Genomic DNA, 23,758 nt, shown 5'->3' on the forward strand with positions numbered 1-23,758 from the left:
TCCCATTTTATTCCCTAAATCCTGATTTTTAGGCCTCTAAATCCCGATTTTTACCCCAAAATCCTTTCCCCAGTGACCCCTAAATCCCCATTTTTTTCCCCCACATCCCCCTGCTGACCCCCAAACCCCATTTCCCCCCACAGGCAGCCCGTTCCAGGTCCCTGTGTCAGACGTGGTGGACGCTTCCCGCGTGTCCTGCGGGGGTCCCGGCCTGACCCCCGGCCATGTCCGAGCCAATGTCCCCCAGAGCTTCACCGTGGACACCTCCAAGGCTGGGGTGGCCCCGCTGGACGTCAAGGTCCAGGGCCCCAAAGGTCAGTGGGAGAGATTTTGGGGGGTTTCAAGGGGGTTTGGGGGGTTTTTAGTGGGATTTGGGGGAGATCTTGTGGGATTGGAGGGGTTTTGAGGGGGTTTTGGGGGTCTTGGTGAGGTTTGGGAATGGGTTTGAGGGGTTTTGGGGTATTCTGTGGGGGTTTTGGGGATCTTGGGGGTCATTGGGAATGGGTTTGGAGGAATTCTAGTGGAATTTGGAGGGGAACTTGTGGGATTTGAGGGGTTTTGAAGTGTTTTTGACCAGTTTTGGGGGATTTTTAGTGGAATTTTGAGAGGATCTTGTGGTATTAGAGGGGTTTTGGCCAGTTTTGGGAGTCTTGAGGGGGTTTGTGAATGGGTCTGGGGGGTTTGGGGATCTTGGGGGCCTTTTGGAATGGGTTTGGGGAGTTATGGGGGATTTTTGGGGGGTTTTGGGGGTCTTTTGGAATGGGTCTGGGGGGTTCTGAGGGATGTTTTTGGGGTTTGGAGGTGCTCTGTGGGGTTTGGGATGCTCAGCACTGATTTTTCAGGGTGCTCTGTGGGGTCTCAGGGCTGCCCTGTAGAGCCTTTTGGGTTCCTCTGTGGGGTTTTTAACCTCTCCCACAACATCCGGACCTTCTCTGACCCCACAAAATCCCCCAAAAACCCCCCCTAAAACCCCATGTTCCCCTCCCCAGGGGTGCTGGAGCCGGTGGACGTGGCTGACAACGGGGATGGCACCCAGCGGGTGTCCTATGTCCCCTCCCGGGAGGGACCCTACAGCATCTCGGTGCGCTACGGCGACCAGGAGGTGCCCCGCAGGTCTGCTGGGGTCTGGGGGGCTTGGGGTTGGGTTAGGGGGGCTTCGGGTCTTTTCTGGGGGTTTGGAGTGGGTGGGAAGTGCTGGAGGGTCTTGGTTTTGGGAGGTCTTGGGACCTTTGTGGGGTTGGGTGGCACTGGAGACTCCCAGTTTGGGGTGGAGAGCACTGGAGACCCCAGTTTTGGGGATCTTTGGACCTTTCTGGGGTGATTGGCACTAGAGACCCCCAGATTTGGGGGTGAAGAACACTGAACATGCAAATTTTGTGGATCTTTGGACCTTCCTGGGGGTGGGTGGCACTGGAAACCCCAATTTTGGGCATCTTTAGACCTTCCTGGGGTGGGAAATCACCATAACCCCCCAATTTCAGAGTCCCCAGGGGTCTCCAGAGGGGTTTTGGGGTTTTTTTCCTTTTTTTAACCCCCAATCCCTCCCCGAAGCCCCTTCAAGGTGAAGGCGCTGCCCACCCACGACGCCAGCAAGGTGCGGGCGAGCGGCCCCGGCCTCAACACCACGGGCGTGCCGGCCAGCCTGCCCGTCGAGTTCACCATCGACGCCAAGGACGCGGGCGAGGGGCTGCTGGCCGTGCAGATCACGGTGGGAATGGGCTGGGGGGCTCGTTTTGGGGGTTTTTGGGGGTTGGAGTGGGTGGGAAGTGCTGGAGGGTTTTGGTTTGGAGAGGTCTTGGGAGCTTTGTGGGGTTGGGTGGCACTGGTGATGTCCAGTTTGGGGGTGGAGAGCACTGGACATCCCAGTTTTGGGGGTCTTTGGACCTTCTTGGGGTTGGGTGACACTGGAAACCCCTAGATTTGGGGTGGAGAGCACTGGAGACCCCAATTTTGGGGGTCTTTGGACCTTCTTGGGGTGATTGGCACTGGAGACCCCAATTTTGGGGGTCTTTGGAGCCTTTTTCCCAGAGACCACAACTTCACAACTGCCAAAATTCACATTTCCCACCCCAACAGCTGCCAAAATTCCCATTTCCACTTCACCAGCTGCCAAAATTCCCACTTTTTCCCCTCAGGGGAGCCCAAGGAACTTGACCCTGAACCCACCCCTGAGCTCCAAGAGAGCCTGGATCCTTTCTCCCAGCCCTAAAATCCAGCCCCACACCCCAAACCACCACAAATTCCCATTTCCACATCACCAAGTGCTGAAATTTTCATTCCTACCTCACCAACTGTTGAAATTCCTACTTTATCCCCTCAGGATCCTGAGGGGAAGCTCACAGGAACTCAACCGCAAAAACCCAGGGAGCTCTGGGATCCATTTTCCCAGCTCTAAAATCCAATTCCACACCCCAAATCCCCATTTCCACGTCACCAAGTGCTGAAATTCTCATTTTCACCTCACCAATTCCTGAAATTCCCACTTTTTCCCCTCAGGATCCTGAGGGGAAACCCGAGGGAGCTTGACCCCAAACCACCCAGAAGCTCCAAGAGTGCTTGGGATCCTTTTTCCCAGCTCTAAAATCCTACCCCATATGCTAAAACCACCCAAATTCCCATTTCCACATCACCAAGTGCTGAAATTTCCATTTCCACCGCACCAACTGCAAAAATTACCACTTTTCCCCCTCAGGATCCTGAGGGGAAGCCCAAGGGAGTTTGACCCCAAACACCCTGGGAGCTCTGGGATCCTTTTTCCCAGCTCTAAAATCCAACCCTACACCCCAAATTCCCATTTTCACATCACCAAGTGCTGAAATTCTCATTTTCACCTCACCAACAGCCAAAATTCCCACTTTTTCCCCTCAGGATCCTGAGGGGAAGCTCAAGGGAGCTCCACCGCAAACCACCCAGGAGCTCCAAGAGTGCCCAGGATCATTTTTCCCGGCTCTAAAATCCAACCCCACACCCCAAACCACCCAAATTCCCATTTCCACATCACCAAGTGCTGAAATTCTCATTTTCACCTCACCAACTCCTGAAATTCCCACTTTTTCCCCTCAGGATTCTGAGGGAAAGCGCAAGGGAGCTCCACCGCAAACCACCCGCGAGCTCTGGGACCCTTTTTCCCAGCTCTAAAATCCAACCCCACATCCCAAACCACCCAAATTCCCATTTCCACATCACCAAGTGCTGAAATTCCCACCTCCATCTCACGAACAGCCAAAATTCTCACTTTTTCCCCTCAGGATCCTGAGGGGAAGCTCAAGGGAACTTAACCCCAAACCTGCCCCTGAGCTCCAGGAGTGCCTGGACCCTTTTTTCTGGCCCTAAAATCCTACCCCATATGCCAAAATCACCCAAAATCCCATGTTCACATCACCAAGTGCTGAAATTTCCATTTCCAGCTCACCAACTGTTGAAAGTCCTACTTTTTCCCCTCAGGATCCTGAGGGGAAGCTCAAGGGAGCTCAACCGCAAACCACCCCGGGAGCTCTGGGACCCTTTTTCCCGGCCCTAAAATCCAACCCCCCACCCCAAAACCACCCAGATTCCCATTTCCAACTCACCAACAGCCGAAATCCCCGTTTTCCCCTCAGGATCCCGAGGGGAAGCCCAAGAAAGCCTCGATCCGAGACAACCAGGACGGCACCTACACAGTGTCCTACGTGCCGGACATGACCGGCCGCTACACCATCCTCATCAAATACGGGGGGGACGAGATCCCCTATTCCCCCTACCGCATCCGGGCTGTGCCCACCGGCGACGCCAGCAAGTGCACGGTCACCGGTGAGCCCCCAGCATGGGGAAACAACCCCGAAATTGGGAGAAAACAGGAGAAAATGGGAAAAAGCGCCCCGAAAATGAAGGGGGATCTCCCCCCCGGAATGGGGGATACCACCTGCGGAATGGGAGAAACCACCGTGGCAAGGGGGGGACACGACCCTGCGGGAGAAGGGCACGGCTGCACTGAGGGGGGATAGGGGGGTTTTTGGGGTTTTTTGGGGGGATTTGGGGGGTTTTTGGGGTCTCACGGCTGTGTCTCACTGGATTTCTTGCTTCTCTGCCCACCCCACCCCACGCCCACCCCCCACGCCCACCCCCCCCACGCTGTAGTTTCCATCGGAGGTCACGGCTTAGGTAAGAGCACTGCTTTGGGGGGGAGCATGGCTGAAATCCCCTCTTTTCACCCCAAAATCGAGCCTCCTGTGCACCCCAAAAACGGCCCTGCATGAGGGGAGGGGGGCGGAATGGGGGAGTGGGTGGGGGGGGATTTTGGGGGGAAAAACCCTGAGGGTGAGGAGGGGGAACTCCCCCAAATTAATGATGGGAGATCCCAGTGGAATTAATGATGGGAGAACCCCCAATGCATTAATTAATGATGGGAGATCCCCAAAATTAATGATGGGGGACCCCCAGTCTCAGTTAATGATGGGAGATCCCATAAAATTAATGATTGGGAGCCCCTAATGCATTAATTAATGATGAGAGATCTCACTGAAATTAATGATGAAGAACCCCCAATGCATTAATTAAGGATAGGAGACCCCCCCCAATCTCAATTAATAATGGGGGACTCCATGACATTAATTAATGATGGGAGACACCCCTCTGATCTTAATTAATAATAAGGGACTGCCATGAAATTAATTAATGAATGATGGGAGACTCCCCTGACCTCAATTAATGATGATGGGTTTCCCCCTAATGACTTTAATTAATTAGGAGGGACCCCCATATCTTAGTTAATGTTTGGGATGAGCCCCAGTTTGGGATCAATCCCAGTTTGGGATGAATCCCCCAGTTCAGGGCTCAGGCTCCTTTTTTTGGGGTCCCAAAGAGCTCCCAAGGAGTTCCCATTTGGCCCCAAAGGAATCCTAAAAGGCTCCTTTATGGGGTCACCAAAGGGTTCCCATTGCAGTGACCCCAAAAGGGTCCCGTTTTGGGGTTTCTAATGGGTTCCTGTTCTGGGTATCTCAAAGGGATCCCAAATGGGTCCTGGTTTGGGGTTTTTAGGTCCCTGATGCCCAGGTGTTTCTGGCCCAAAAGAGTCCCTTTTGGGGTCCATTTTGGGGTTTTTGGGATTGTCCCTAACCCCACTGTCCCTCAGGTCCCGCTGGGCAAGCAAACCCTGATCACAGTGACCGCAAAGCGTTCCATTTTGGGATCCCCATTGCAATGGTCCTAAAGAGTCCCTTTTGGGGTCCCTTTTGGGGTCCCATTTTGGGGTTTTTGGGATTGTCCCTGACCCCGCTGTCCCCCAGGTCCCGGCCTGGGCCCCACGATCCAGCTGGGCGAGCAGACCCTGATCACAGTGACCCCAAAGGGTTCCATTTTGGGATCCCAAAGAGCTCCCAATGGGTTCCCATTGTGGTGCCCCTATAGGGGTCACATTTTGGGGTTCCATTTTGGGGTTTTTGGATTGTCCCTAACCCCGCTGTCCCCCAGGTCCTGGCCTGGGCCCCACGATCCAGCTGGGCGAGCAGACCCTGATCACAGTGACCCCAAAGCGTTCCATCCCAGTGATCCCAAAGAGCTCCCAATGGGTTCCTGTTCTGCTGACCCCAAAAGGGTTCTGTTTTGGGGTTTTTGGGATTGTCCCTGACCCCGCTGTCCCTCAGGTCCCGGCCTGGGCCCCACGATCCAGCTGGGCGAGCAGACCCTGATCACGGTGACCCCAAAGGGTTCCATTTTGGGGTTACCAAAGGGTTCCCATCCCGATGGCCCTAAAGGGTCCTGTTTTGGGGTCCCATTTTGGGGTTTTTGGTCCATCCCTGACCCCGCTGTCCCCCAGGTCCCGGCCTGGGCCCCACGATCCAGCTGGGCGAGCAGACCCTGATCACGGTGGACGCCAAGGCGGCGGGCAAGGGCAAGGTGACCTGCTCGGTGTGCACACCTGACGGCTCCGAGGTGGACGTGGACGTGGTGGAGAATCCCGACGGCACCTTCGACATCTTCTACACGGCGCCGCAGCCCGGGAAGTACGTGATCTGCGTGCGCTTCGGGGGCGAGCACATCCCCAACAGCCCCTTCCAGGTCATGGTGAGTGTGAAAATGGGGAAAAACAGGGAAAAAATGGGATTTATGGGGTGGGATTGGGGGAGAGCACATCCCCAACAGCCCCTTCCAGGTCATGGTGAGTGTGAGAAATGGGGAAAAATAGGAATTATGGGGTGGGACTGGGGGAGAGCACATCCCCAACAGCCCCTTCCAGGTCATGGTGAGTGCTGGAGGGGAAAAATGGGGAGAAATGGGGAAAAAATGGGGAAAAATGGGAATTATGGGGTGGGACTGGGGGAGAGCACATCCCCAACAGCCCCTTCCAGGTCATGGTGAGTCTGAAAATGGGGAAAAATGGGATTTGTGGGGTGGGATTGGGGAGAGCACATCCCCAACAGCCCCTTCCAGGTCATGGTGAGTGTGGAACGGGGAGAAATGGGGAAAAATGAGGGAAAAATGAGAGAAAAATGGGGGAAAAATGGGGTCCAAGTGATCCCAAGCTGGATCTGGTGAGTCTGGGATGGGGACACTGCAGGGTTTTGGGGTTTAGGATTGGGACACTGCAGGGTTTTGGGGTGAGATGAGGACACTGAGGGTTTTGGGGTTTAGGATTGGGACACTGGGGTTTAGGATTGGGGTTTAGGATTGGGACACTGAGGGTTTTGGGGTGTCCAGCCCCCCTGAGCCCTGGCTGTCCCCCTGAGCCCTGGCTGTCCCCCTGAGCCCTGGCTGTCCCCCTGAGCCCTGGCTGCCCCCCTGAGCCCTGGCTGTCCCTCTGAGCTCTGGCTGTCCCCCTGAGCCCTGGCTGTCCCTCAGGCCACCGACCGGCCGCTGCTGGGGGTCAACGGGCTGGACATGGCTGGGCTGAGACCCTTCGACCTCGTCATCCCCTTCACCATCAAGAAGGGAGAGATCACGGGTGAGGGGGAAGTTTGGGGGGGTGGGGGAACCCCAAAACAGCCCAAAATAGCCCAAAATCACGGCAGAAATACCTCAGAAACAGCATGCTGAAACCACCCCAAAATCATCCCAAAAATCACCCCCAAAGCACTCCAAAACCACCCCAAAATCATCCCAATAAACACCCCAAAAACACCTCCAAAACCAGCCCCAAAACCATCCCAAAACATCCTAAAATCATCCCGAGTCCCCCCAGAATGTCCCCAAGGTGTCCTCAGACCCTCCCTGGTCCCCACCAGGTGTCCCCAAGGTGTCCCCAGGACGTCTCCAAATGTCCCCAACCCCTCCCAAGGTGTCCCCAGAGTCCCCCAGGTATCCCAGGTGTCCCCAGGTGAGGCCCTGATCCCCCAGGATGTCCTTCCAGGTGTCCCCAGGGTGTCCCCAGGTGTCTCCAGCACCTCCCAAGGTGTCCCTAAGATGTCCCCAGATCTGTGCCAGATATCCCAGGTGTCCCCAAGATGTCCCCAGGTGTCCCCAGATCCTTACCAGGTGTCCCCAGAATGTCCCTAGGTGTCCCCAGGTGTCCCTGACGGCTGTCCCCGCAGGTGAGGTGCGCATGCCCTCGGGCAAGGTGGCCACTCCGGACATCACGGACAACAAGGACGGAACTGTCACCGTGCGCTTCGCGCCCAGCGAGGCTGGACTGCACGAGATGGACATTCGGTGTGACAACATCCACATCCCTGGTGGGTTTTTGGGGGGAATTCGGGGGATTTTGGGAAATTTGGGGGGTTTGGAGGGATTTGAGGGGCTCGGGGAGGTGGCCAGGGCTGAGTTTTAGGGAGGTTTGGGGGATTTTGGGGGATTTGGCTGCACGAGATGGACATCTGCTGTGACAACATTCATCTACCTGGTGGGAATTTGGGGAATTTTGGGAATTTTTTGGGAATTTTGGGGGTCTAGAGGGTCAGAGGGATATCCAGGGCTGGGTTTTGGGGCATTTTGGGGGCTTTGAGGAGGTTTTGGGTGCATGAGAAGGACCTTGATGGACATTCGCTGTGACATACCTGTGACATCCACATACCTGGTGGGAATTCGGGGGATTTTGGGGTTTTTTGGGGGGATTTGGGGAGGTTTGGGGGATTTGAGAGGCTGGGAGAGGCAGCCAGGGGTGGATTTTGGGGGATTTTGGGGAGGTTTGGCTGCAGGAGATGGACATTGATGGACATTCGCTGTGACAACATCCACACCCCCGGTGGGATTTTGGGGTTTTTCAGGGTCACTGTCCCCACGGGGGGTTTGGGGACACCGTGGGGGTCTCAGGACACCCGGTGACCCTCCTGTCCCCTGTTCCTGTCCCCCCCAGGCAGCCCCCTGCAGTTCTACGTGGACTATGTGAACAGTGGCCACGTCACAGCCTACGGCCCGGGGCTGACCCACGGCACGGTCAACCGGCCAGCCACCTTCACCGTCAACACCAAGGACGCCGGAGAGGGTGGGGACAGCAGGGGACAGCGGGGGGACACTGGGAGGGACACTGGGGGGACACTGGGGGGGGGACTAGGGTGGCCTCAGGGTGTCCCCAGCCCTTCCTGGGGGTCCCCAGCCATTCCCAGGGTGTCCCTAAGGGGTTCTCAGCTGCTCCCAGGTTGTCCCCAGGGTGTCCTCAACCCTTCCTGGGGGTCCCCAGTGTGTCACCAGCCCCTCCCAGGGTGTCCCCAGCCCATCCTGGGGTCCTTAAGGTGTCCCCAGACCTTCCTGGAGGTTCCCAGGGTGTCACCAGGTTGTCCCCAACCCCTCCCAGGGGATCCCCAGGTCCTCTCAGGGTCCTCAAAGGGTCCCCAGCTGCTCCCAGGGGTCCCTAGGTTGTCCCCAGCCCCTCCTGACCTGTCCCCCCCAGGAGGGCTGTCCCTGTCAGGTCCCCATGCTGTCCCCACGCTGTCCCTGACCCCTGTGACCCCTGCATCCCCACGCTGTCCCCAGGCGGGCTGTCCCTAGTGTGTCCCCATGCTGTCCCTGTCCCCCTGACCTGCTGTCCCCACACTGTCCCCAGGCGAGCTGTCCCTGTCAGGTCCCCATGCTGTCCCTGCTGTGTCCCCATGCTGTCCCCATGCTGTCCCTGACCTGCTGTCCCCTCGCTGTCCCCAGGCGGGCTGTCCCTGGCGGTCGAAGGTCCCTCCAAGGCCGAGCTGAGCTGCCAGGACAACGGTGACGGGACGTGCTCAGTGTCCTACCTGCCAGTCCTGCCAGGGGACTATGGGATTGTGGTGAAATATAACGATAAACACATCCCGGGGAGCCCCTTCACCGCCAGGATCACCGGTAAAAATCCTCAAAAAATGGTTAAAAAACCTAAAAACCCCTAAAAAACACACCTGGGATCACTGACCATCCCGGGGAGCCCCTTCACCGCCAGGATCACCGGTAAAAATCCTCAAAAAATGGTTAAAAATACATCTGGGGTCACTGACCATCCCGGGGAGCCCCTTCACCGCCAGGATCACGGGTAAAAATCCTGAAAAAACCCACAAAACACTTAAAAAACCCTAAAAAACACAGTTGGGGTCGACCCCCTGGTGACCCCGCTGACTCCTTGATGACCCCATTGTCCCCCCGATGATCCTGGTGACTTCACTGTCCCCCTGGGGTGTGTTGGGTGACCCCAATGACCCCACTGGCCCTTGGTGATCCCACTGACCCGCTGGTGACCCCACTGACCCCTGGTGACCCCACTGACCTCTGGTGACCCCACTGACCCCGGTGTCCCCCCAGGTGACGACACCCTGCGCCAGTCCCACCTGAAGGTTGGCGCCTCGGCCGAAATCCCGCTGGACATCGGCGAGAGTGACCTGAGCCAGCTGACCGCCTCGGTGACAGCGCCGTCCGGCCGCAAGGAGCCCTGCCAGCTGAAGCGGCTGCGCAACGGCCACCTGGGTGAGCTGGGGACAGTGGGGACATTGGGGACATCTTGGGGACTTTGGAGACATTGGGGACATGGAGCCCTGCCAGCTGAAGCGGCTGCGCAACGGTCACCTGGGTGAGCTGGGGACACTGGGGACAGCGTGGGGACACTGGGGGGCACTGGGGACCTTGGGGGATACTGGGGACATTGTACCCCATGTCCCTGTCCCCATCCCTGACTGGTGGCTGTGTCCCTGTCCCTGCTGATATCCCCATATCCCTGACTGTCCCCATCAATGTCGCCATGTCCCCAAGGTGTCCCTGACTGTCCCAAATCCCTGAATGTCCCCATGTCCCCAAGGTGTCTCCAAGGTGTCCCCAAGGTGTCCCTGACTGTCCCATATCCCTGACTGTCCCTGTGTCCCTATCAACGTCCCCATGTCCCTGCTGTGCCCCCTGTCCCCACCAATGTCCCCAAGGTGTCCCTGACTGTCCCATGTCCCCAAGTATCTCGTTTGTCCCCCATGAGGTCAGGTCCATTTGTCCAGGGCTGGCCAGCTGCTGCCCCAGTCCCCATGTCCCATATCCCTGACTGTCCCTGTGTCCCTGTCAATGTCCCCACATCCCCAGGGTGTCCCTGACTGTCCCCATGACTGTCCCCAGGTATCTCGTTTGTGCCCCACGAGGTGGGGGAGCACCTTGTCCATTTGTCCCGCGCCGGCCAGCCGCTGCCCTGCAGTCCCATCGCTGTCACTGTGTCCCTGTCCCCATATCCCATATCCCTGACTGTCCCCGTGTCCCTATCAATGTCCCCGTGTCCCTATCAATGTCCCCGTGTCCCCAAGGTGTCCCTGACTGTCCCCTGTCCCCAGGTATCTCATTTGTGCCCCGCGAAGTGGGGGAGCACCTTGTCCATTTGTCCTGTGCTGGCCAGCCACTGCCCACAGTCCCCATATCCCATATCCCTGACTGTCCCCGTGTCCCCAGGGTGTCCCTGACTGTCCCCATGACTGTCCCCAGGTATCTCGTTTGTGCCCCACGAGGTGGGGGAGCACCTGGTGCACGTGTCCCGGGCCGGCCAGCCGCTGCCCCGCAGTCCCATCGCTGTCACTGTGTCCCTGTCCCTGTCCCCATATCCCATATCCCTGACTGTCCCTGTGTCCCCAGGGTGCCCCTGACTGTCCCCATGACTGTCCCCAGGTATCTCGTTTGTGCCCCACGAGGTGGGGGAGCACCTGGTGCACGTGTCCCGGGCCGGCCAGCCGCTGCCCCGCAGTCCCATCGCTGTCACTGTGTCCCTGTCCCTGTCCCCATATCCCTGACTGTCCCCATGTCCCCAGGGTGTCCCTGACTGTCCCCATCGATGTCCCCATGTCCCCAGGTATCTCGTTTGTCCCTCACGAGGTGGGGGAGCACCTGGTGCACGTGTCCCGGGCCGGCCAGCCGCTGCCCCGCAGTCCCATCGCTGTCACCATCAGCCAGGCCGAGCTGGGTGACGCCTCGCGGGTGCAGCTCAGGGGACAAGGGCTCAGCGAGGGGACAACCTTCCAGCCTGCCCAGTTCACCATCGACACCAGAGAGGCTGGTGAGACTGGGGAGACTGGGAGGGACTGGGAGGGGAACTGGGTTATACTGGGAGGGATTAGGAGGAAATTGAAGGGGATTGGGAGGGACTGGTTTATACTGGGAGGGACTGGGAGAGACTGGGAGAGGAACTGGGAGGGGAATGGGGGGGACTGAGAGGGACTGGTTTATACTGGGAGGGCACTGGGAGGGGATTGAAGGGGATTGGGAGGGACTGAGAGGGACTGGTTTATACTGGGAGGGACTGGGAGGGGATTAGGGGGGACTGGGAGGGACTGGGGGAAGTTTTTTGGGTCCCTGCTGCTGAAATATAGGGGATTTTAGGATTTTCTGTGGTTTTGGGGTTTTCTGCAGGGTTTTTTGGGGGATTTTTGGGTTATGAGTTTCCTGCAGGGTTTGGGGCTTTCTGTGGGATTTTTTGGGTTCTTTTGGGATTTTTGGGATCTCTCCTGACCCCAAACACCCCCCAGGCTACGGGGGGCTCAGCCTGTCCATCAAGGGTGTTTATGGGGCAGTTTTGGGTTTTTCTGTGGTGTTTTTGCATTATGGGTTTCCTGTGGGGTTTTTGGGTTTTTCTGCGGGGTTTTTTGGGGTTTCCTGTGGGGTTTTTGGGTTTTCTGTGGGATTTTTGCGTTTTCTGCGGGGTTTTTTGGGGTTTCCTGTGGGGTTTTTGGGATCTCTCCTGACCCCAAACACCTCCCCAGGCTACGGGGGGCTCAGCCTGTCCATCGAGGGCCCCAGCAAGGTGGACATCACCACGGAGGAGCTGGACGATGGAACGTGCCGCGTGTCCTACTGCCCCACCGAGCCCGGCAACTACATCATCTCCGTCAAGTTCGGGGACCAGCACGTGCCTGGTGGGCACTGGGAGGGACTGGGAGGAACTGGGAGACACTGGGAGGGACTGGAATGGACTGGAATGGACGCTGGGAGATACTGGGGAGCACTGGGGGGACAGGGAAGGGCAATAGAAAGGAGTGGAGGGACAGAAGTGACACTGGAGGGGACTGGATTGGGTACTGGGAGGGACTGGGAGGATGGAAAAGGACAGGGAATGACCCTGGAGGGGCACTGGTAGGGACTGGGGGGCACTGGGAGATACTGGGAGAGACTGGGAAGGTGTGGAGGGGCAATAGAGGGGAGTGGGAGGTTGGAAAAGGATGGGGAATGACACTGGATGGGGCACTGGGAGATACTGGGAGCACTGGGGGGGACTGGGAGTGACTGGGAAAGATTGAAATGGACACTGGGAGGGAACTGGAGAGCGCTGGGAGGCACTGGGAGGGCAATAGAAGGGACTGGGGGCATGGGGAGTGATACTGGAGGGGACTGGAATGGACACTGGGAGGATGGAAAAGGACAGGGAGTGACACTGGAGGGGACTGGAATGGACACTAGGAGGGACTGGGGGAAACTGGGAGGCACTGGGAGGGAACTGGGAGAGACTGGGAGGCTCTGGGGGGGTCTGAGGGGTTTTTTGGGGTCCTGAACGACCCCAAACCCCCCTTTTGGGGGAGCCTCAGTGAAAAAGCTGAGTCTGGGGATTCTCACCCATGGGGATTTGGGGGAATTTGGGGAGGTTTTGGGGTCAGGGGGGTCTGACGACTCTGGAGGAATTTGGGGAGGTTTTTGGGGGTTTTTGGGGGGGTTTTGGGGGTCCCGACTGACCCCTGGCCCCCCAGGGAGCCCCTTCTCGGTGAAGGTGACGGGCGAGGGGCGAGTCAGGGAGAGCATCACCCGGCGGCGCCGCGCCCCGCCCGAGGCCAGCGTGGGGACACCGTGTGACCTCAGCCTCAAGATGCCCGGTGAGGGATTTGGGGGGATCTGGGGGGATTTGGGGGGGATTTGGGGGGCTTTGGGGGTCCTCAGGGGGTCCCTGAGCATCCCCAGAGCTCTCACTGTCCAAGGTGATGGCACAGGTGACAAGGCCCACATGGGACAAATGGGGACGTTTCCCCTAATATCCCCATTTTCCCCAAATATCCACATTTTCCCCCAATATCCCCATTTTCCCCCAATATCCCCATTTTCCCCAAATAACTCTTCTTTCCCCTTTTTCCCTCAGAACTTTCTGTGGCCGAGGTGACGGCGCAGGTGACATGGGACACACAGGGACATTTCCCCCCCAAATAACCCCATTTTTTCTCCCCCAAATGATCCCATTTCTCTGGTTTTTTCTCCCCCAGAAATCTCCGTGTCCGAGGTCACAGCGCAGGTGACAGGTGACACATGCCACACACGGGGACATTTCCCCCAGTAACCCCATTTGTCCCCCGGAGCTGTCAGTGTCGGAGGTGACAAACAGGGACATTTCCCCCAAATAACCCTTTCTTCCCATTTTTTCCCCCATAGCTCTTCGTGTCAGAGGTGACAGCGCAGGTGACATCAGACAAACAGGGACATTTCCCTCAATAACCCCATTTTTTCCCATTTTTCCCTGTTTTTCCCCCAGAACTGTCAGTCTCTGATGTCACCGCCCAGGTCTCGGTTCCCTCAGGCCAGCCGGTGGCAGCCCAGGTTGTCCCCAGGGCTGGTGGCATTGTCAGTGTCACACACAGTGACAATAACCCCAAATAACCCATTTTTCCCCATTTTTCCCTGTTTTCCCCCAGAACTGTCAGTCTGCGATGTCACCGCCCAGGTCTCAGGTCCCTCTGGCCAGCCGGTGGCAGCCCAAGTTGTCCCCAGGGCTGGTGGCACTGTCAGTGTCACATGGCACACATAGTGACAATAACCCCGAATAACCCATTTTTTCCCATTTTTCCCTGTTTTCCCCCAGAACTGTCAGTCTCCGATGTCACCGCCCAGGTCTCGGGTCCCTCAGGCCAGCCGGTGGTGGCGCAGGTTGTCCCCAGCTCGGGTGGCACTGTCAGTGTCACATGGCACACACAGTGACAATAACCCCAATAACCCCAAATAACCCATTTTTCCCCGTTTTTCCCCCAGAACTGTCCGTGTCAGATGTCACTGCCCAGGTCTCAGGTCCCTCTGGCCAGCCGGTGGCGGCGCAGGTTGTCCCCAGCTCGGGTGGCACTGTCAGTGTCACATGGCACACAGTGACAATAACCCCAAATAACACAAAGTGCCATTTTTTCCCATTTTTCCCTGTTTTCCCCCAGAACTGTCAGTCTCCGATGTCACCGCCCAGGTCTCGGGTCCCTCTGGCCAGCTGGTGGCAGCGCAGGTTGTCCCCAGGGCTGGTGGCACTGCCAGTGTCACACACAGTGACAATAACCCCAAATAACCCATTTTTCCCCATTTTTCCCTGTTTTTCCCCCAGAACTGTCCGTGTCAGATGTCACCGCCCAGGTCTCGGGTCCCTCTGGCCAGCCGGTGGCGGCGCAGGTTGTCCCCAGCTCGGGTGGCACGGTGGCTGTCCGGTTCGTGCCGCAGGAGACAGGAGCTCACCGCGTCAGCGTCAAGGACCGCGGGCAGCACGTCCCGGGGAGCCCCTTCCAGTTCACCGTGGGGCCGCTGGGCGAGGGGGGACCCCACAAAGTGAGGGCTGGGGGACCCGGGCTGGAGAGAGCCGAGGCGGGGACACCCGGTGAGTGACCAACCCCAAAACCGAGTGTGTGACCCTAAAAACCTGAGCTGAAATCCCAAAAACCTGATCAGAAACACCAAAATCCTAAATGGGATCCTATAAACCTGAGTGTGTGACCCCAAAAACCTGAGCAGAAACTCTAAAAACTGAGTGTGTGACCCTAAAACCCCAAAATCCTAAATGGGATCCCAAAATCCTAAACGGGACCCCACAAAGTGAGGGCAGGGGGACCCGGGCTGGAGAGAGCCGAGGCGGGGACACCTGGTGAGTGACCCAAAATCCTAAATGGGACCCTAAAACCTGAGTGTGTGACCCTAAAAACCCAAAATCCTGAGCAGAAACCCCAAAAACCTAAATGGGATCCTATAAACCTAAATGGGACCCCATAAAGTGAGGGCTGGGGGAGCCAGGCTGGAGAGAGCCGAGGCGGGGACACCCGGTGAGTGACCCAAAATCCTAAAAACCTGAGTATGTGACCCTAAAAAACTGAGTATGTGACCCTAAAACTGAGTGTGTGACCCTAAAAACCCAAAAACTGAGCAGAAACCCCAAAAACGTAAATGGGATCCCAAAAGCCTGAGCAGAAATCCTGAAATCCTAAATGGGATCCCAAAATCCTAAATGGGACCCCATAAAGTGAGGGCAGGGGGACCGGGGCTGGAGAGAGCCGAGGCGGGGACACCCGGTGAGTGACCCAAAATCCTAAATGGGACCCTAAAAATAGAGCAGAAACCCTAAAAACGGAATGTATGACCCCAAAAACCCCAAAATCCTAAATGGGACCCCATAAAGTGAGGGCAGGGGGACCAGGACTGCAGAGAGCTGAGGTGGGGACACCTGGTGAGTGACCGACCCCAAAACCGAGTGTGTGACCCTAAAACCCCAAAATCCTAAATGGGACCCTAAAAACAGAGCAGAAACCCTAAAAACCTGAGCTGAAACCCTAAAAAACTGAGCAGAAATCCCAAAATCCTAAACGGGACCCCATAAAGTGAGGGCTGGGGGAGCCAGGCTGGAGAGAGCCGAGGTGGGGACACCTGGTGAGTGACCAAAAATCCCAAAAACCTGAGCAGAAACCCCAAAAACCTAAATGGGATCCTAAAAACCTAAGTGGGACCCTAAAAACCTGAGCAGGAACACCAAAAACCTAAACAGGATCACAAAAAATGGGCAGAAACCCCAAAAACCTGAGCAGGAAACCCAAAAACTGAGTGGAGACCCCAAACCCTGTGTGGGATCAGGGCCAGCACTGGAGCTGGATCCTTTATAGGGGAATCTATAGGGTTTTTATGGGGTTTTTTCAGCACAGGGGGGTTTTTTGAGGGGTTTTGGGGTGGGTTTTTTGGGTTTTGGAGGTTTTGGGGCCGTGTTTAGGATCCCTTAACCCCATAATCCCTGTTCCCAGCCGAGTTCAGCATCTGGACCTGTGAGGCAGGCGCCGGGGGTCTCTATAGGGGAATTTATAGGGTTTTTATGGGGTTTTTTTCAGAACAGCCCATTTTTCAGGGTGTTTTTTTGGGTTTTGGAGGTTTTGGGGTGGTTTTTAGGATTCCCTGACCCTGTTTTCCCCGTTCCCAGCCGAGTTCAGTATCTGGACCAGCGAGGCAGGCGCCGGGGGTCTCTATAGGGGATTTATAGGGTTTTTATGGGGTTTTTTCAGCACAGGCCATTTTTTGGGGTGATTTTTGGGGTTTTTGAGGTTTTGGGGCCGTTTTTAGGGTCCCCTAACCCCATAAATCCCCGTTCCCAGCCGAGTTCAGCATCTGGACCCGCGAGGCAGGCGCCGGGGGTCTCTCCATCGCCGTCGAGGGTCCCAGCAAGGCTGAGATCGCCTTCGAGGATCGCAAGGATGGATCCTGTGGGGTTTCCTACGTGGTGCAGGAGCCCGGTGAGTCTGGGGGTTGTGGGGTTTTGTGGGGTTTTGGTGGGGTTTTGGTGGGAGTTGGGGTTCCAGGGGAATCTGGGGGTTTTTTGGGGATCTTTGGGGTTTTTATGACATTGTGGTTTTGAGGAGAATTTGAGGTTTTTACGGCATTGGGGGTTTCAGGGGATTTGGGTTTCTCTGGGGGTTGGGGGTTTTTATGGGGTTTTTATGGGGTTTTGTGGGGTTTGGGGGTTTCTGAGGGGATTTGGGGTTTTTATGGGATTGGGGGTTTCTGAGGGAATTTGGGGTTTTTATGGGATTGGGGGTTTTTATGGCATTGGGGGTTTCTGAGGGGATTTGGGGTTTTACTGCCATTTAGGGTTTGGGGGAGTTCTAAGGTCTCTCTAGGATCCCAGGAGCAGTTTTTGGGGTCGCAGCCTCTCCCCTAACCCTTCCCCCCCTCAGGTGATCATGAGGTCTCAGTGAAGTTCAACAACACATCCCCGAGATGGGGACAGATGGGGACAATGGGGACAATGAGTGACAGTGACAGAATGGGGGCAGAATGGGGTTTTAGGGTCTCTATAGGATCACAGGATGGATTTTGGGGTCACAGCCCCTTTCCCTAATTGCTGATCTCTCCAGGTGACTGCAAGGTCTCAGTGAAGTTTAATGACAAACACATCCGAGATGGGGACAGAGTGGGGACAGACAGGGACAATGAGTGACACAGTGGGGATAGAATGAATGGGGTTTTGGGGGTTTTAGGGTCTCTATAGGATGGTTTATGGGGTCCCTAACCCTTTCCCCCATCCCAGGTGACTATGAAGTCTCAGTGAAGTTCAATGACAAGCACATCCCCGAGATGGGGACAGAGCAGGGACACAATGGGGACAGACAGGGACAATGAGTGACACAATGGGGTTTAAGGGGGTTTTAGGGTCTCTATAGGATCACAGGATCAATTTTTGGGGTCCCTAACCCCTTCTGTCCCCCAGGTGACTGTGAGATGTCAGTCAAGTTCAACGACAAGCACATCCCTGAGATGGGAACAGAATGGGGACAATGGGGACAATGAGTGACAATGAGTGACACAGTGGGGTTTAAGGGGGTTTTAGGGTTTCTATAGGATCACAGGATGGTTTTGGGGTCCCTAACCCCCTTTATCCCCCAGGTGACTATGAGGTCTCTGTCAAGTTCAACGACAAGCAGATCCCCGAGATGGGGACAGAATGGGGACAATGGGGACAATGAGTGACACAGTGGGGTTTAAGGGGGTTTTAGGGTCTCTATAGGATCAGAGGATCAATTTTTGGGATCCCTAACCCTTTCCCCCACCCCAGGTGACTACGAGGTCTCGGTGAAGTTCAACGACGAGCACATCCCCGAGAGTCCCTTCGTGGTGACAGCCACCGCCCCCAGTGACGCCGCGCGCCGCCTGACTGTTTCCAGCCTTCAGGTGAGGCACCTGGAGACCCCAAAAACCCCAAAAGCACCCCAAAACCACCACGCTGCCCCCCGGGCACTGCGGGACGAGGACAGCGCAGCACGGGGGTTTGGGGTTTGTAGGGACAGGTTTGGGGTTTGTAGGGACAGGTTTGGGGTTTGTAGGGACAGGTTTGGGGTCTGTAGGGACAGGTTTGGTGTTTGTAGCCCCAATTTTGGGGTCTGTAGGGCAGTTTTGGGGTCTGTAGGGGAAGTTTTGGGGTTTGTAGATGGAGTTTTTGGGGTCTATAGCCCCAATTTTGGGGTCTGTAGGGACAGGTTTGGGGTCTGTAGGGACAGGTTTGGGGTTTGTAGCCCCAATTTTGGGGTCTGTAGGGCAGTTTTGGGGTTTGTAGGGGAAGTTTTGGGGTTTGTAGGGGAAGTTTTGGGGTTTGTAGATGGAGTTTTTGGGGTCTATAGCCCCAATTTTGGGGTTTGTAGGGACAGCTTTGGGGTTTGTAGCCCCAATTTTGGGGTCTGTAGGGACAGTTTTGGGGTTTGTAGGAACAGGTTTGGGTTTGTAGGGACAGTTTTGGGGTTTGTAGGGGAAGTTTTGGGGTTTGTAGATGGAGTTTTTGGGGTCTATAGCCCCAATTTTGGGGTCTGTAGGGACAGTTTTGGGGTTTGTAGGAACAGGTTTGGGGTCTGTAGGGGAAGTTTTGGGGTTTGTAGCCCCAGTTTTGGGGTCTGCAGGGGCAGTTTTTGGGGTTTGTAGATGGAGTTTTTGGGGTCTATAGCCCCAATTTTGGGGTCTGTAGGGACAGTTTTGGGGTCTGTAGGGACAAGTTTGGGGTTTGTAGGAACAGGTTTGGGTCAGTAGGAGCAGTTTGAGGTTTGTAGGGGAAGTTTTGGGGTCTTTAAGGGCAGTTTTGAGTTCCATGGCCTCAGTTTTTGGGTTTTTTCCCAGCAGATTTTGGGGTTCCGTAGCCCCAGTTTTGAAACTCTTTAGCTGCAGTTTTTGGGGTTTGTCTAGAGCAGCTTTTGGGGTTTTTAGCAGATTTTGGGGTTTATTTCAGCAGTTCTTGGGGTCAGTTTTGGGCTTATTTCAGCAGTTTTGGGGTTTTCCAGCCGTTTTTAGGGTCAGTTTTTGGGGTCAGTTTTGGGATCAGTTTTAGGTTCAGTTTAGGGGTCAGTTTGGGGTCAATTTTTGGGGTTATTTCGTCAGTTTTTAGGGTCAGTTTGGGGTCAGTTCAGGGTCAGTTTGGCATTGGTTTTAGGGTCAGTTTTAGGGTTATTTCAGCCATTTTTAGGGTCAGTTTTAGGGTCAGTTTGGGGTCAGTTTTTGGGTCAGTTTAAGGGTTATTTCAGCCGCTTTTAGGGTCAGTTTGGGGTCAGTTTCAGGGTCAGTTTTGGGATTATTTCAGCCATTTGTATGGTCAGTTTTAGGGTCATTTCAGCCATTTTTAGAGTCAGTTTTAGGGTCAGTTTGGGGTCAGTTTTAGGGTCAGATTTGGGGTCAGTTTTAGGGTCAGATTTGGGGTCAGATTTGGGGTTATTTCAGCCATTTTTAGGGTCAATTTTGGGGTCAGTTTTAGGGTTATTCCAGCAGTTTTAGGGTCAGTTCAGGGTCAGTTTTTAGGGTCACTTTTGGGGTTATTCCAGCACTTTTAAGGTCAGTTTGGGTCAGTTTTAGGGTCAGATTTGGGGTCAGTTTCAGGGTCAGTTCAGGGTCAGTTTTAGGGTTATTTCAGCTGTTTTTAGGGTCAGTTTTAGGGTCAGTTTGGGGTCAGTTTCAGGGTCAGTTCAGGGTCAGTTTTAGGATTATTCCAGCAGTCTTAGGGTCAGTTTGGGGTCAGTTTTAGGGTCAGTTTGGGGTCAGGTTTGGGGTCAGTTTTAGGGTCAGTTTGGGGTCAGTTTTAGGGTCAGTTTGGGGTCAGTTTTAGGGTCAGTTTTAGGGTCAGTTTGGGGTCAGTTTTAGGGTCAGTTTGGGGTCAGTTTTAGGGTCAGTTTGGGGTCAGTTTTAGGGTCAGATTTGGGGTCAGTTTTAGGGTCAGTTTGGGGTCAGTTTTAGGGTCAGTTTGGGGTCAGTGCCTGCGCTGCCCTCTCCCCCTCTCAGGGGTCTCAGGGTCTCTCTCGTGTCTCCCCTAAAGTCTCCCAACAGTCTGTGGGGTTTACCGGAACCCAGCGGCCCCAAAAAAACCCCAAAATCCCCATGGGGGGGTGGGGATCCCGCTGGCTCCCGGTAAACCCCAAACCCCACAGGTAAGTAAAAACCCCAAAATCCCCCAAAAATCCCGTCAGGGATCCCAAACCCCCCAAAAAATTGGGATTTTGGGGCTCCCTGGGGGATTTTTAGGGGATTTGTTCCTCTGCAGGGGGGATTTTGATCCTAAAAAAACCAATTTGGGGTGGAAATTTTGGGATTTTCTGACCACTGTGGAATTTTGGGGTGACAAAACCACCCCAATATTTTAGGGGAGGATTTTTGGGGTTTTTTTTTCCACCCAGAAATATTTGGGGTGGAAATTTCAGGGTGACAAAACCACCCCTAAAATGTTTGGGATGAAGATTTGGGGATTTTTTTTTCCCCCAAAATAATTTGGGGTGGAGATTTTGGGGTGTTTTCCCCCCTAAAATATTTGGGATGAGGATTTTTGGGATTTGTTTTTTCCCCAAAAAATAATTTTTGATATGCAATTTTTGGGGTTTCCTCCTCTCTCCAGACTGAATTTTTTGGGTTTTTTTTCATCCCTTGGATGTTTTTTGGGGTGAAAATTTGGGGTTTTTCACCTCTAACCTCATCAAACCTGAACTTCTCCCCAAAATTGCTTTTTGGTTATTGGTTTGGTTTGTTTTCTGGTTTTGGGGTTTTTTTATTTTGTTTTATTTTGTTTTTCTGGGTTTTTTTCTGGTTTTGGGGTTTATTTTTTTGGGGTTTTTTAGGGAAGTTTTTTTAGGGGTTTTTTCTGTTTGTTTTTTAGAGGTTTTTTTAAGGGTGGTTAGTTTCTTCTGGTTTTTTGGTTTTGGTTTTTTTGTTTGATTTTTTAGGGTGTTTGGGATATTTTTGGGAGGGGTTTGGGGGATTTTTATGGTTTTGTTTTGTTTCTTTGCTTGTTTTTTAGGGTGTTGGTTTTTTGGGTTTTTTTGATTTTTGGGGGATTTTTTCTGGGTTTTTTGTTTGTTTTTTTCTGTTGTTTTTTTCATTTCAGGGGAATTTTTTCTTTAGTTCTTTTGGGATTTTCTTCGGTTTTTAGGTGTTTTCTTTGGGGGATTTTGTTGGTTTTTTAGGGCTTTTCTTTGTCTTTTTTGGGGGGATTTTCTTTAGTTTTTAGGAGTTTTCTTTGATGTTTTTTTAGGATTTTCCTTGTTTTTCCCCTTTCTTCATGGGGTTTCTGTGGATTTCCCAAATCTCCCGAGCTCTGTGGGATTTGGGGGTCCTTTTGGGGTCTCTTTGGAGTCATTTTTGGGGTCAGTTTGGGGTCATTCTGGGCTCATTTTGGGGTCATTTTGGAATCCCTTTGGGGTCCTTTTCGGGTCCCTTCGGGATCCCTTTGGGGTCATTTTTGGGGTCATTTGGGGTCCCTCTGGGGTCCCATTTGGGCTCCTTTTGGTATCGATTTTGGGGTCATTTTTGGGATCCCTTTTGGATCCTTTTGGGGTCCCTCTGGGGTCATTTGGGGTCCCTTTGGGGTCATTCTGGGGTCATTTTTGAGATCCCTCTGTGGTCATTCTGGGATCCCTTTTGGGTCATTCTGGGGTCCCTCTGGGGTCAGTTTGGGGTCCCTCTCGGGTCCCTGTGGGGTCATTCTGGGATCCCTTCTGGGGTCCCTTTGGGATCATTTGGGGTCCCTTTTGGGGTCCCTTTGGGGTCTCTTTGGGTTCATTTTGGGCTCCTTTTGGTGTCATTTTTGGTGTCGATTTTGGTGTCATTTGGGGGTCATTTTTGGGGTCCCTTTTGGATCCTTTTGGGGTCCCTCTGGGGTCATTCTGGGGTCCCTCTGGGGTCCCTTTTGGGGTCATTTGGGGTCCCTTTTGGGGTCTCTGACGCTGTCCCCCCAGGAGTCGGGGCTCAAGGTGCACCAACCTGCCTCCTTCGCCGTCAGCCTCAACGGGGCCAGGGGGGCTCTGGACGCCAAGGTGCACAGCCCCTCGGGGGCCCTGGAGGAGTGCCACATCTCCGAGGTCACCGAAGGTGAGGGGACACCCCAGAGGGTGCCACTGGATCGAGACAGACCCCAAAACATGGAAAAATCCTATGAAAATTCACCCGTTCCTACAAAAATCTGCCAATCGCACCCCAAAACTGGGAAATTCCACCCCAAAGGGATTGGTTTATGGGGACCCTGGACAGCTCTGGGGTCACCGAAGGTGAGGGGACATCCCAGAGGTGCCACTGGGCCAGGTTTCAGTTTAGGATTTTGGGATTTCAGGGCTAATTTCAGGATCCCAAACCCCTTTTCCCCCCAGACAAGTACGTGGTGCGGTTCATCCTTCGGGATCTGGGGATCCCTGGGGAGGTTCAGTTTAAGATTTGGGGTTTTCAGTTTAGGATTTTGGGGTTTCAGGGCTAATTTCAGGCTCCCCAAACCTCTTTTCCACCAGACAAGTACACAGTGCACTTCATCCCGCGGGATTTGGGATCTCTGGGTGGTTCAGTTTAGGATTTTGGGGTTTCAGGGCTAATTTCAGGCTCCCCAACCCCCTGTTTTTCCCCCTTTTCCCGAGACAAGTACGCGGTGCGCTTCATCCTTTGGGATTTGGGGATCTCTGGGTGGTTCAGTTTAGGATTTTGGGGTTTCAGGGTTAATTTCAGGCTCCCCAACCCCCTGTTTTTCCCCCTTTTCCCCAGACAAGTACGCGGTGCGCTTCATCCTTTGGGATTTGGGATCTTTGGGTGGTTCAGTTTAGGATTTTGGGGTTTCAGGGACAATTTCAGGCTCCCCAACCCCCTGTTTTTCCCCCCCCAGACAAGTACATGGTGCGCTTCATCCCGCAGGATTTGGGGATCCCTGGGTGGTTCAGTTTAGGATTTTGGGATTTCAGGGCTAATTTTAGGACCCCAAACCTCTATTTCCCCAGATAAGTATGCAGTGCGCTTCAACCTGCAGGATTTGGGGATCCCTGGGTGGTTCAGTTTAGCATTTTGGGGTTTCAGGGACAATTTTAGCATCCCCAAACCCCTTTATCTACCCTTCTCCCCAGACAAGTACACGGTGCGGTTCATCCCGCAGGATTTGGGGTTTCAGTTTAGGATTTTGGGGGTTCAGGGACAATTTTAGGATCCCCAACCCCCTGTTTTCCCCCCAGACAAGTACGCGGTGCGGTTCATCCCGCGGGATTTGGGATTTCCATTTAGGATTTGGGGATTTCAGTTTAGGATTTTGGGGTTTCAGGGATAATTCTGGGGGTTTCAGGGCTAATTTCAGGCTCCCCAAACCCCTATTTCCCCAGACAAGTATGCGGTGCAGTTCATCCTTTAGGATTTGGTGTTTCAGGGCTAATTTCAGGCTCCCCAAACCTCTCTTTCCCCAGACAAG

General features: G+C 54.5%; 1 protein-coding gene and 1 long non-coding RNA gene across 3 annotated transcripts in view; both read left to right on the top strand.

Annotated features, from left to right (window-relative positions):
* The window catches only part of FLNA (filamin A), a 61,811-nt gene that overhangs the window by 29,773 nt on the left and 8,280 nt on the right, over window positions 1–23,758 (top strand). Inside the window, exons 28-45 of the mRNA XM_085046278.1 lie at window positions 144–314; window positions 990–1,113; window positions 1,552–1,708; window positions 3,600–3,789; window positions 4,117–4,140; window positions 5,795–6,042; window positions 6,817–6,919; window positions 7,506–7,646; window positions 8,267–8,395; window positions 9,049–9,222; window positions 9,673–9,834; window positions 11,183–11,386; window positions 12,090–12,242; window positions 13,068–13,190; window positions 14,666–14,932; window positions 16,683–16,820; window positions 18,140–18,255; window positions 22,281–22,413. Of these exons, the coding sequence (XP_084902404.1) occupies window positions 144–314; window positions 990–1,113; window positions 1,552–1,708; window positions 3,600–3,789; window positions 4,117–4,140; window positions 5,795–6,042; window positions 6,817–6,919; window positions 7,506–7,646; window positions 8,267–8,395; window positions 9,049–9,222; window positions 9,673–9,834; window positions 11,183–11,386; window positions 12,090–12,242; window positions 13,068–13,190; window positions 14,666–14,932; window positions 16,683–16,820; window positions 18,140–18,255; window positions 22,281–22,413 (2,757 nt within the window). The remainder of the gene's footprint in view (window positions 1–143; window positions 315–989; window positions 1,114–1,551; window positions 1,709–3,599; window positions 3,790–4,116; window positions 4,141–5,794; window positions 6,043–6,816; window positions 6,920–7,505; window positions 7,647–8,266; window positions 8,396–9,048; window positions 9,223–9,672; window positions 9,835–11,182; window positions 11,387–12,089; window positions 12,243–13,067; window positions 13,191–14,665; window positions 14,933–16,682; window positions 16,821–18,139; window positions 18,256–22,280; window positions 22,414–23,758) is intronic.
* LOC146422391 (uncharacterized) lies at window positions 18,262–19,445 on the top strand. Of its 2 annotated transcripts, none has more exons than XR_014848159.1 (3): window positions 18,262–18,434; window positions 18,665–18,937; window positions 19,003–19,445. It is a non-coding gene; the product is annotated as an uncharacterized LOC146422391 (long non-coding RNA). The 2 variants fall into 2 exon arrangements; XR_014848160.1 differs by having other exon boundaries at window positions 19,046–19,444.

This window comes from Lichenostomus cassidix, unplaced genomic scaffold, assembly GCF_008360975.1.
Source record: "Lichenostomus cassidix isolate B80296 unplaced genomic scaffold, HeHo_3.0 HiC_scaffold_40, whole genome shotgun sequence".
NCBI lineage: Eukaryota > Metazoa > Chordata > Aves > Passeriformes > Meliphagidae > Lichenostomus > Lichenostomus cassidix.